The 13274-nt window shown below is 54.2% G+C and overlaps 1 protein-coding gene across 1 annotated transcript in view; it reads left to right on the top strand.

The window, feature by feature from the left end:
* Positions 1 to 2439: 2439 nt before the first annotated feature.
* Positions 2440 to 13274, top strand: part of olfm3 (olfactomedin 3) — a 28542-nt gene continuing 17707 nt past the window's right edge. Inside the window, exons 1-3 of the mRNA XM_033029115.1 lie at positions 2440 to 2570; positions 5924 to 6067; positions 9152 to 9307. Coding sequence (XP_032885006.1) covers positions 2502 to 2570; positions 5924 to 6067; positions 9152 to 9307 — 369 coding nt within the window. The 5' untranslated portion in view covers positions 2440 to 2501. The remainder of the gene's footprint in view (positions 2571 to 5923; positions 6068 to 9151; positions 9308 to 13274) is intronic.

A 13274-nucleotide genomic window follows, 5' to 3' on the forward strand; every position in this document is an offset into this window, starting at 1 on the left:
CTAGTCCCACCCGCTCACAGTCCAACATGCCCAACTACACTAGTCCCACCCGCTCACAGTCCAACATGCCCCATCTACACTAGCCGCACCCCGACCAACATGCCCAACTACACTAGTCCCACCCGCTCAAAGTCCAACATGCCCAACTACACTAGTCCCACCTGCCCACAGACCAACATGCCCCAACTACACTAGTCCCACCTGCCCACACCGGCCAACATGCCCAACTACACTAGTCCCACCTGCCCACAGTCCAACATGCCCAACTACACTAGTCCCACCTGCCCAGACCAACATGCCCCAACTACACTAGTCCCACCCGCCCAGACCAACATGCCCCATCTACACTAGTCCCACCTGCCCACAGTCCAACATGCCCCATCTACACTAGTCCCACCTGCCCACAGACCAACATGCCCCATCTACACTAGTCCCACCTGCCCACGACCAACATGCCCAACAACACTAGTCCCACCCGCTCAGTCCAACATGCCCAACTACACTAGTCCCACCCGCTCACAGTCCAACATGCCCCATCTACACTAGCCCCACCCCGACCAACATGCCCAACTACACTAGTCCCACCCGCTCAAAGTCCAACATGCCCAACTACACTAGTCCCACCTGCCCACAGACCAACATGCCCCAACTACACTAGTCCCACCTGCCCACACCGGCCAACATGCCCAACTACACTAGTCCCACCTGCCCACAGTCCAACATGCCCAACTACACTAGTCCCACCTGCCCAGACCAACATGCCCCAACTACACTAGTCCCACCCGCCCAGACCAACATGCCCCATCTACACTAGTCCCACCTGCCCACAGTCCAACATGCCCCATCTACACTAGTCCCACCTGCCCACAGACCAACATGCCCCATCTACACTAGTCCCACCTGCCCACAGACCAACATGCCCCATCTACACTAGTCCCACCCGCCGAGACCAACATGCCCCAACTACACTAGTCCCACCCGCCCAGACCAACATGCCCCATCTACACTAGTCCCACCTGCCTATGTTTGGTCCATATTCCTATCCATGTACCTGTCTAAATGTTTATTAAACGTTAAAAGATTTAATAGGAACCCAAGGGGCAATTTTTCCACACTAGTGCAGGGTGTATGGAACGAGCTGCTAGAGGAGGTAGTTGAGGCAGGGACTATGACAGGGTATCAAAGACATTTGGACGGGTACATGGATAGGACCGGTTTAGAGGGATATGCTTGAATATTACTGTATCGTAACTACTCATCCAATGAAGCCAGGGATGTGAGAGGGAGGAGGGCGCGTGGAGGAAGGTAGAGAGAGGGAGGTGTGAGGGATGAGGGAGACAGGGATAGGATAGGGATGTGTTAGAAGGAGAGAGAGGGGGATGGGGAGAGAGGGGGTGGGAGAGAGGGGGATGGGGAGAGAGGGGGAGTGGGGAAGAGGGGGGGGGGAGAGAGGGGGAGGGAGAGGGGGTGGGAGAGAGGGTGGGGGAGAGAGGGGGAGGGGAGAGAGGGGGGTGGGGAGAGAGGGGGAGGCGGAGGGGGGGGGGGGAGAGGGGAGAGACGAGGGGGGGGGGGAGAGGAGAGGGGGATGGGGAGAGGGGGGATGGGGAGAGAGGGGGAGGAGAGAGGGGGGGGGGGGGAGGGGGAGGAGAGGGGGGGGGAGGGAGGGGGGGGGGGAGGGAGGGGGGAGAGAGGGAGGGGGGGGGGGGAGAGGGGGAGGGGAGGGGGGGGGGAGAGAGGGGGATGGGGGAGAGAGGGGGGTGGGGAGAGAGGGGGCGATGAGGAGGAGATGGGAGCGATTGGGGATGAGGAGAGAGGGGGATGGGAGAGAGGGGATGGGGAGAGAGGGGGTGGGAGAGACGGGGATGGAGAAGAGAGGAGGATGGGGAGAGAGGCGGGATGGGGAGAGAGGGGATTGTTGAGAGATGATGGGCGGATGGGGAGAGAGGGGGATGGGGAGAGAGGGGATGGAGAGAGGGTGGGATGGGGAGAGGGGGGGATGGGGAGAGAGGGGGATGGGGAGAGAGGGATGGGGAGAGAGGGGGATGGGGAGAGAGGGGGATGGGGAGAGAGGGGGATGGGGAGAGAGGGGGATGGGGAGAGAGGGGGTGGGGAGAGAGGGAGGGGGGATACGGAGGTATGAGGGGTGCGGTACAAACGCCAGTCTGAGGCAGATGCCAACATGAGGATTGCAGTCACTGCAGGGACCGGACTGACGGTGCAGTGTCCGGGCTGCGGCCTGTCCACCGTCTGTCCCTGGGCCCGGACCATTGACCGCGGACACTCGGCGGCAGCGCTGGTCACAGCCGGTGCTGTGGTCCCGGGAGACGGTCCGGAGCCGTGAAGCGGTGGCCGAGGGAGGGAGGGGAGGGAGAGGGGAGGTTGCACGCTGAGGGGGAGGGACACTGGACGTGGGGAGACGCGGAGGCAGGGAGGGTGGGTGGACGGAGCGGCCGGAGCTGACCAGCGGGCGGAACGGCGCCGGAGTCGGGCTGCGGACCGGGATGTGGGCGGTGTGGAGGCGAGGCGGCTCCGGGCTCCTCTTGTTACTGCTGACGGTGCAGGGCGTCCGGGTGAGTGGGGGGGGGTGGAGTGTGTGGACGGGGGGGGTGGGGAAGGGGGGTGGAAGGGGGTGGGGAAGTGTGTGGAGGGGGGGGGGGTGGAAGGGGGTGGGGAGGGTGGGGAGGGTGTGGAAGGGGGTGGGGAAGGGGGTGGAGTGTGTGGAGGGGGGGTGGGGAAGGGGGGTGGAAGGGGGTGGTGGAGTGTGTTGGAGGGGGGGGGGGTGGAAGGGGTGGTGGGGAAGGGGGGTGGAGTGTGTGGAGGGGGGGGGGGAAGGGGGTGGAAGGGGGGTGGGGAAGGGGGTGTGAGTGTGGGAGGGGGGGGGGGGTGGCAGGGGGTGGGGAAGGGGGGTGGAGTGTGTGGAGGGGGGGGGGGGGGGGGAAGGGGGGGGGGAAGGGGGGGGGATGGGGGAGGGGGGGGGGGAAGGGGGGGGGAAGGGGGGTGGGGAAGTGTGGGGAGGGGGGGGGGGGGGGAAGGGGGTGGGGAAGGGGGGTGGAGTGGTGGGGAGGGGGGGGGGAAGGGGGGGGTGGAAGGGGGGGGGAAGTGGGTGGAGGGGGGGGGGGTGGAGGGGGGGGGGGGGAGGGGGGGGAGAGCAGGGGTGTGGAGGGGGGGGGGGGGGGAGTGGGTGGAGGGGGGGGGGGGGGGAAAGGGTGGGGAGGGGGGGGGGTGGAGTGTGTGGAGGGGGGGGGGGTGGAGTGTGTGGAGGGGGGGTGGGGAAGGGGGTGGAAGGGGTGGGGAAGGGGGTGGAGTGTGTGGAGGGGGGGTGGGGAAGGGGGGTGGAAGGGGGTGGGGAAGTGTGTGGAGGGGGGGGGTGGAAGGGGGGGGAGTGTGTGGAGGGGGGGGGGTGGAAGGGGGGTGGAAGGGGGGTGGAGTGTGTGGAGGGGGGGGGGGGGGAGTGTCAGGGCGCTGGATAGCGGGAGGGGGAGGACATGTGAGAATTGGGGAGATTGAACAAGAGTAGGGGCATTGGGCGGGGGGTTGGAGAAATGGTGGGGGTTTGGGCAAAGGGGGGGGCGGGTCAACACGGGGTGGGGGTTGTTGGGGTACGGCTGAGGATGAGGTTGGGGGCGGTGACGGGTCCGGTGAGGGGGGCGACCGGTTTCACCGCCGCTGGATGCGCATTCTATCGCCAGTCCGATGTGTGACCGTGTGTGTGTGAGTCTGTCTGTGTGTATGAGTGTGTATGTGTGACTCTGTGTGTGGGAGTGTGTGACTATGTGTGTGTCTCTGTGTGTGGGAGTGTGTGTGTCTCTGTGTGTGGGAGTGTGTGTGTCTCTGTGTGTGGGAGTGTGTGACTATGTGTGGGAGTGTGTGTGAGTGTGTGTGTCTCCGTGTGTGGAGTGTGTGTCTCTGTGTGTGGGAGTGTGTGTGTCTCTGTGTGTGGGAGTGTGTGTGTGTCTCTGTGTGTGGGAGTGTGTGTGTGTCTGTGTGTGTGGGAGTGTGTGTGTCTCTGTGTGTGTGGCTGTGTGTGTGACTCTGTGTGTGTCTCTGTGTGTGGGAGTGTGTGTCCCACACACACTCACGCAGACTCTCTCTCCCTCTCCCTCTCTCCCTCTCTCCCTCTCTCCCTCTCTCCCTCTCTCCCTCTCCCCCCTCTCCCCCCCCCTCCCCTCTCTCCCCTCTCTCCCCTCTCTTCCCGGCACATCCCAGCCTCTGAGAAACCACCTAAACAAATTGCTTATCAACACGGGGGTGATCCGTAGTGAAGCCGGGGTCACCGTCTGTATTTGTCACAAGATATGTCTATCTGCAGGAGGGGAGGGGGGGAGAGAGGAGGGGGGGGGGGGGGGGCGAAGAGAGGTGATGGGGGGGGGGGGGGGAGAGAGGAGGGGGGGGGGCAGCTCAGGACTCAGCAATGTAGAGCCAATGCCCCAATCGCTGCCCAAACATCATCTCACTAACTATAAATAGAGCCGCAAACAGCATTGGAACAGGCCCTTCAGCCCACCAGGTCTGTGCTAACCCATTTTATACTTCCAACATTAGCTTCCCCCAGACTCCACCCCTAACCCACACACTGGGGGCCCCAGACTACACCCCTCACCCACACACACTGGGGGCCCCAGATTTCACCCCTCACCCACACACACTGGGGGCCCCAAGACCCCACCCCTCACCCACACACACTGGGGGGCCCCAGACCCCACCCCTCACCCACACACACTGGGGGCCCCAGACCCCACCCCTCACCCACACACACTGGGGGCCCCAGACCCCACCCCTCACCCACACACACTGGGGGCCCCAGACCCCACCCCTCACCCACACACACTGGGGGCCCCAGACCCCACCCCTCACCCACACACACTGGGGGGCCCCAGACCCCACCCCTCACCCACACACACTGGGGGCCCCAAGACCCCACCCCTCACCAACACACTGGGGGGCCCAAGACCCCACCCCTCACCCACACACTGGGGGGCCCAAGACCCCACCCCTCACCCACACACTGGGGGGCCCCAGATTCCACCCCTCACCCACACACACTGGGGGGCCCAAGACCCCACCCCTCACACACACTGGGGGCAACTAACCCACCGACTCTGCACATCTTTGGGATGTTGGAGGAAACCCACATGGTCATAGGGAGAACGTGCAAACTCCACACAAACAGCAGTGGAGATCAAGATTGAAGTTGGGTCACCGGAGGTTTTAACCGTGTTTCACAAACTTGTGGAGGCCTGTCCCAGGATTGTGTCTGGAGTCGCCAAACCCAGGGGGAGGAAAGGGCAGTACGGGTGCTGGAGGGGGAGAGGGGACTCGAACCCTACTTGCTCTAAACATATTTACAAAGCAGACCATTCAGAAAGAGCCACACAGCATGGAAACAGGCCCTTCAGCCCAACTTGCCCATACTAGCCCCCACATAAACTAGTCCATGGAAACAGGCCCTTCAGCCCAACTTGCCCATACTAGCCCCACATACACTAGTCCATGGAAACAGGCCCTTCAGCCCAATTAGCCCACACTTGCCCCACATACACCAGTCCTACCTGCCTGCATTTGGCCCATATCCCTCTAAACCTATCCATGTACCTGCCCAACTGTGTTTTTAATATTGTGAGTACCTGCCTCAACTGCCTCCTCTACATTTACCCAGTGTACATCTACATTTACCCAGTGTAATTCCCTCATGATCTTATACACCTCAATAAGATCACACCTAATCCTCCTGCGAATAAAATCCTAGTTAGCCTAACTTAGGCCCCTGCATCCTGGCAACATCCTTGTAAATCATCCCTGTCCCTTTTCCAGCTTATCACCATCTTTCCTACAACAGGATGATCCACATTGCTCACAATCCTCTCCATGTGACCTGATCAATGTTGTGTCCAGTTGCTGCCAATATTGCCCCTTGTCTCTGCAGTCTGTCAGGCTGAGGGATGGATGGCAAGTCTACAGCTCTGCGCAGGACCCTGGTGGACGATGCATCTGCACTGTGGTGGCTCCAGAGCAGAACCTGTGCTCCAGAGATGCACGGACTAAGCAGCTCCAGCAACTCCTGGAGAAGGTAGGCTCCTCTTTGTGGCGTGCTGTCACACTTTCAGTTTAGTTTATTGTCCCGTGTACCGAGGTACAGTGAAAAGCTTTTGTTGCGCGCTAACCAGTCAGCGGAAAGACAATACATGATTACAATCGAGCCATCTACAGTGTACAGATACAGGATACAGGAATAATGTTTAGTGCAAGGTAAAGCTAGCAAAGTCCGATCAAGGATAATCCAAGGGTCTACCATGAGGTAGATCGTAGTTCAGGACCGCTCTCTGGTTGTGGTAGGATGGTTCAGTTGCCTGATAACAGCCGGGAAAAAACTGTCCCTGAATCTGGAGGTGGGCGTTTTCACACTTCTGTACCACTTGCCCGATGGGAGAGAGGAGAAGAGGGAGTGACCGGGGTGAGACTGGTCCTTGATGATGCTGCTGGCCTTGACGAGGCAGCGTGAGGTGTAGATGGAGGCGATGGAAGGGAGGTTGGTTTGTGTGATGGTCTGGGCTGCGTCCAGACCATCTCTACATTTTCTTGTGGTCTTGGATGGAGCTGTTCCCAAACCGTGCTGTGATGCATCCCGATAAAATGCTGTGAGTGGTGGCCATAGATTGTCATAACACAGTTCGGGGCAGCAAGGAACAAGATTGGAGTTCCTAATCCAACAAACAATACTCCACTTTGGGGCAGCAAATGGTGTATTTGGTAAAGTCACACTCATAGTTCCAGAGATTCAGGTTTGGATCCAGATCTACAGTGCTGTCTATGTGGCGCTTGCACGCTCTCTCTATGACTGCGTGGTTTCCTCTCACATAGTCGTAGAATGATGCCGCATAGATACAGGCCCTTCAGCTGAACCTGTCCATGTATAACTGGGCTACACACAGTCATTAATAAAGACTGGACCCAGAACTGATCCCAGCTAATTGGCTGCGGTAACACGTCTCATGTATATGTGTGAGTGTTAGAGTCTTGGCAGGGAAGGTGGGGGAAATAAAATGGGATTAGTACAAAAGGAGCTGGTGTAGCAAGAAATATTGGCCAGCGTGGACGGGTTGGGTCTGAAGGCCTGTTTCTGTGCTGAATAGTTCGTTATACAGGGCAGAAGGACTGTTTTTGAGATGAAAAAACTACTTATTGTCTATTGTCTAACACAGAAACAGTCCTTTCATCCCAACTAATCTATAGTGACCAAGTGTCTGTTTGAGCTAGTGCCAGTTCCCTGCATGTTGCTCATATCCCACTAAACCTTTCTCATCCACGTACCTGTCAAGGTGTTCAAGTACCTGCCTCAACTACTTTCTTTGGCAGCTCATTTCAAATACCAACTATCTGGAGTGGCACGGTGGCGCAGTGGATAGAGTTGCTGCCTCAGAGACCCAGATTCAATCCTGACTACGGGTGCTGTCTGCACAGAGTTTCTATGTTCACCCTGTGTCCGCATACAATACCATTTATTTGTCATTTGAACCTCACATGAAGTTCAAACGAAATTTGGTTTCTGCAGTCATACAAGTAAAGAACCAAGACACACACCAACACAATTTACACAAACATCCATCACAGTGAATCTCCTCCTCACTGTGATGGAAGGCAAAGTCTTGTCTCTCCCCTGCTCTCCATTCTTCTCCCGATGTCAAAGTCAAAGCCCCCGGCGGGCGCTAGCAAGTCCCACGGCCACTTAAAGCCGCGCCGGGCAATGTAAGGCCCCGCTCCAGGTCATCCTCAACCCCACAATTCGAGCGGGAGAAGTGGCCGTTGCCGGTGCCCCATGAAGCGGTCTCCCACCAGGGACCGGCGAGCTCCCGGTGTCACCATCCACCAGAGTGGGGTCGCAGCCGCGCACCACCGCAGCTCTCCACGCTCCGAAGCCGGCCAGCTCCACGATGGTAGGTCCGCAGCTCCGCCGGTTCCGTGACTTGAGCCCCCAGGTCGTTCCGGTTGGAGGCCGCTCCACGGTGCCAGGCCCCAACGGCAACGGAGACCCCACAGGGAAAAGGCCGGGTCCCTGTACAGGGAAGAGATTTAAAAGTTTCCCCAACCGCCCCCCCCCACATACACAGTTAAAAACCCACTACAAACTATACTCTCAACAGGACAATAAATAAATAAATAAATAAACAAAAACAGACGGACAGCAGAGGCCGCTGCGACATCGGTCGCGCCGCCCACCGGCATGAGTTGTCTCCAGGTGCTCCGGTTTCCTCCCACACTCCAAAGACATAAAGGTTTGTAGGTTAATTGGCTTCGGTAAAGATTGTAAATTGTCCCTATTGTGAGTAGGATAGTAGTTACAAAGTCACTTACAAAATTCTTAAGGGGTTGGACAGGCTAGATGCAGGAAGATTATTCCCGATGTTGGGGAAGTCCAGAACAAGGGGTCACAGTTTAAGGATAAAGGGGAAATATTTTAGGACCGAGATGAGGAAAACATTTTTCACACAGAGAGTGGTGAATCTCTGGAACTCTCTGCCGCAGAAGGTAGTTGAGGCCAGTTCATTGGCTATATTTAAGAGGGAGTTAGATGTGGCCCTTGTGGCTAAAGGGATCAGGGGGTATGGAGAGAAAGCAGGTACAGGATACTGAGTTGGATGATTAGCCATGATCATATTGAATGACGGTGCAGGCTCAAAGGGCCGAATGGCCTACTCCTGCACCTATTGTCTATGTTTCTATGTTTCTATGATAGTGTTAATGATCGGGGATCGCTGGTCGGCGTGGACTCGGTGGGCCGAATCGCCTGTTTCAGCACTAAACTAAACTCTGTGTGAAAAAACTGCCCCTCAGATTGCTGTAAATTGTTTTTCCTCTAATCTTAAACCTCTAGTTCTTGCTTCCCCCACCCTGGAACAAATCTGCGTAAAACCCATGGTGATGGAAACACTCAGCAGGTCAGTCAGCATCTGTGGGGTACAAACAGGAAGAGATTTCACATTTGGAACCTTCTGGCAGAACTGATGGAGTGTCGTGAAAGGTATTCAAGCTGAAATCAAAACTAATTGCTTTCTCCACAGGTGCTTCCCAGCCCGCTGAGTGTTCCTGCATTTTCTCTTAGTTTGTTGAGTTTCCGGCATTTTTGATTTCCAACCTGACTTCTGCTTGGTGATAGGTGCAGAACATGTCTCAATCTATTGAAGTTCTGAATCTAAGGACCCAGAGGGACTTCCAGTACGTCTTGAAAATGGAAAGTCAAATGAAAGGAATGAAGGGCCAGTTCCATCAAATCGAGGACAATCGAAAGACAATGATGTCGAAGCATTTCCAGGTACGATGGCAACAAGGTGGTGGGTACAAGAGGGTCAAGTGGTGAGGTGTTATTCTGACCATGGGTCTGTGACCAACACTGTTCTATAGACAATAGGTGTAGGAGTAGACCATTCAGCCCTTCGAGCCAGCACCACCATTCAATGTGATCATGGCTGATCATCCACAATCAGTACCCCGTTCCTGCCTTCTCCCCATATCCCCTGACTCCGCTATATTTAAGAGCCCTATCTAGCTCTCTCTTGAAAGTATCCAGAGAACTGGCCTCCACCGCCCTCTGAGGCAGAGAATTCCACAGACTCACAACTCTCTGGGTGAAAACGTTTTTCCTCATCTCTGTTCTAAATGGTTTACACCTTATTCTTAAACTGTGGCCCCTGGTTCTGGATTCCTCCAACATCGGGAACATGTTTCCTGCCTCTAGCGTGTCCAAACCCTTAATAATCTTATATGTGTCAATGAGATCCCCTCACATCCTTCTAAACTCCAGAGTATACAAGCCCAGCTGTTTCATTCTATCAACATATGACAGTCCTGCCATCCCGGGAATTAACCTTGTGAACCTATGCCGCACTCCCTCAATAGCAAGAATGCAGGGCTGCCAACATTGGGTGAGAGTTGGGAGTGAGAAATTGCGAGGGACCAAGACGGAGGGAGTGAAGCGACCGAGGGGGGGGGGGGGGGGGGGGGAGGAGGATGTGGGGGGGGGGGGGGGGGGGAGGATGTGGGGGGGAGGATGTGGGGGGGCGGGGGGGTGTCATTGGTATGGAGCTTTTGCATTTTTCAATTTGAAATTGTGCAATCTGGTTCATACTGTAGCGAGTCTTTTAACTTACACTTGAATGCAATATTTATGCTTTAAATTGGATTAGCTATGAATAAGGTGAGACCTAATTACATTCCACAGTAGAGCCAGACTCTGATCAACAGGTGCAGTACATGAATGATCTTATGTATGGAAATCAGATTATAATCAAACAATTGCCCCATGTTGACCAACCTGGGCCTCACTGCACACCTGGTACTACTCCTGACCCTGACTCCTGTTGCATACCTTCTCTCATTCCTGACCCTGAGTCCAGCCTTACACCTGGCCCCCTATTCCACCCTGATCATAGCTGCTTACCTGCTTAGGTTCCCAGTGCTGAACACTCCCATTGTCCCAGCTTTGACTGCACACCTAGTACTATTCTAGACCTTGACTCTGGATGCACACTTGGCCTTGCTCCTAGCCCCTCTGCACTGACAATATATCCGGCCCACACATAAACCCCATATCTGACCCCCTGGACTTAACCTAATATGTTCTAGTCCACAGGTGCTTATCTAATGCGGTAATCTTTTATGGGGCACTTCACAGATAATTTTTTATAACAAGATTTGCAACATCCATTGGCTTCCTTGTTATCTAATATGCTAGTTACTTTGTCAAAGAAGTCATCAGTTGGTTGAAAACAATTTCTCATCCATAAAATTATACTCACTCAGCTGTATAAGTATCCCCAATATTTTCCGTATTTTGCTGTCTTCCTCTCAGCTGGGACTTTTCCGAAATGCAAAGTCCAATTACTATATATTTAAGCAATATTATTCTATTAAATGTGATCTTGAGAGTACATAATATTTTCTGTGGTATTCATAACACAACAATGATAAAAAGATCTTTGTTTTGATTGTACCTACCAACATGCATACATTATTATATTACAGTTAATATGTACCGAGGGCAAACTTTTGTTCCAATGTCCCAATTACTTTTACATTGAAGTGATTGAAATCCAAGTGAAGTATAAATGGCATCAGAAAAATAAAACCTCCGGGATGGATGATATTCATTACATGGTTGGTTGGAGTCAGTATCAGCACAATTACTATATTAAGCTTTGAATCTTCGGATGTCCTGGTTCAAGCTAAAACTAAAGACAAATAATAACCTCCTCACACATTCCCCTGCAAGTATTTCTGTCACTCCTTTAAAATATGCCCCTTCTTTGAACAAGCTCTCAAATATCGCATCTGAATCAGTTTCCATCTGATTACACTACTTGAGGATGTTCATCTATGTGTTCAATTAATAAAACAATGAGATTGGGGACATTTCTATTCTACCTGTCAAAAGAATTTGGGGGGGTGGGTTAGAAATAGTCAGTGAGGTAAACAAACATAATAGTTGAGTGGCAAATGACAATAATGCTACCTTCCCAATATTTAACTGAAGGAAATAATGGGTTATCAGGGCTGTATGTTTTGACAGACAGCCTGACACCTTGCATGTCATTTTAATATTACACTTATCCCATCCCCCTGGATATTCCGGATTAATAAATTAAGGTTTTGTCAACTAATTACAAATCAGGCTAATTACAAATCAATAACATTAGCCAACTCCGAAACACGAAGCGCTGAGCATAGGGATCCAGACATCACGGACAACTGGCCTCAGTTCCCCGCTCACATCTGGCAGTGCTCTCTGTCTGAACCAGGGGCCACGGAGCATTTTTCAAAGTGGGGGGGCTGAGCGATCACTGATCACTGGCTTTGGGGGCACCATGCATGAATGCTTCAAAATCAAGTGGTCGAGTTTTATTGCCATATACTCAAGCATAGAAAATAGATGCAGGAATAGGCCATTCGGCCCTTCGAGCCAGCACTGCCATTCAATATGATCATAGCTGTTCATCTAAAATCAGTACCTCTTTCCTGTTCTTTCCCCATATCCCTTGATTTTGTTAGCCCCAAGAGCTAATTATAACTCTCTCTTGAAAACTTCCAGTGAATTGGCCTCCACTGCCTTCTGTGGTAGAGAATTCCACAGATTCACAACTCTCTGGGTGAAGAAAGTTTGTCCTCATCTCGGTCCTAAATGGCCGACCCCTTATTCTTAAACTGTGACCCCTGGTTCTGAACTTTCCCTACATCGGGAACATTTTTCCTGCAGTTACAGTTAGTGAAAATCTAGCTGGCAAGCAGGATGCTTTCTCCAACCACCCCCATTTGAAGGCCACTATCTTCCACCATTTCTACCCAGTGCTTGGTACTGACTTTCAGCAGCCATTGGTTGTCCTCCAGGATGCACCGAGCCACAGCCTGGTCCATGCCGGTCACCAGGGTGAATTGGGTGCAGAGACTCTCACGGCAGCGGCGCAATGCTTCCGACGGCCTCTTGCACTGAGGCTGCTCCATGGCGGGAGCTGCAGCCCGGCAAACACTCGCCAGTCCGGCAAACACTCGCCAGCCCGGCAAACACTCGCCAGCCCGGCAAACACTCGCCAGCCCGGCAAACACTCGCCAGCCCGGCAAACACTCGCCAGTCCGGCAAACACTCGCCAGCCCGACAAACACTTGCCAGCCCGGCAAACACTCGCCAGACCGGCAAACACTCGCCAGCCCGGCAAACACTCGCCAGCCCGGCAAACACTCGCCAGTCCGGCAAACACTCGCCAGCCCCGGCTCCCCGTCTGCATCTGCCCCCGCCGCTGCTTCTATCCCTCCCTCAGCCCCGACTCTCCAACACCCGCGGCACATGCAGTTGATAAGCGTTTTTACATTTTCGTTGAACACAGAATTTCTCACGACAGAGCGTGAGAAATTTGTGATCAGTGAGAGCGTGAGAATTTGGCCAAATGCGTGATTCTCACGCTCAATGCGTGAGAGTTGGCAGCCCTGAGAATGTCCTTCCTCAAATTTGGAGACCAAAACTGCACACAATACTCCAGGTGTGGTCTCACTACAGCCCTGTACAACTGCAGAAGGACCTATTTGCTCCTATACTCAACTCCTCTTGTTATGAAGGCCAACATGCCATTCGCTTTCTTCACTGCCTGCTGTACCTGCATGCTTACTTTCAGTGACTGATGAACAAGGACCCCCAGATCCTGTTGTTCTTCCCCTTTTCCCAACTTGACACCATTTATATAATAATCTGCTTTCCTGCTTTTACCACCAAAGTGGATAACCTCACATTTATC

The sequence above is a fragment of the Amblyraja radiata genome, chromosome 10 (assembly GCF_010909765.2).
Source record: "Amblyraja radiata isolate CabotCenter1 chromosome 10, sAmbRad1.1.pri, whole genome shotgun sequence".
Classification (NCBI taxonomy): Eukaryota; Metazoa; Chordata; class Chondrichthyes; order Rajiformes; family Rajidae; genus Amblyraja; species Amblyraja radiata.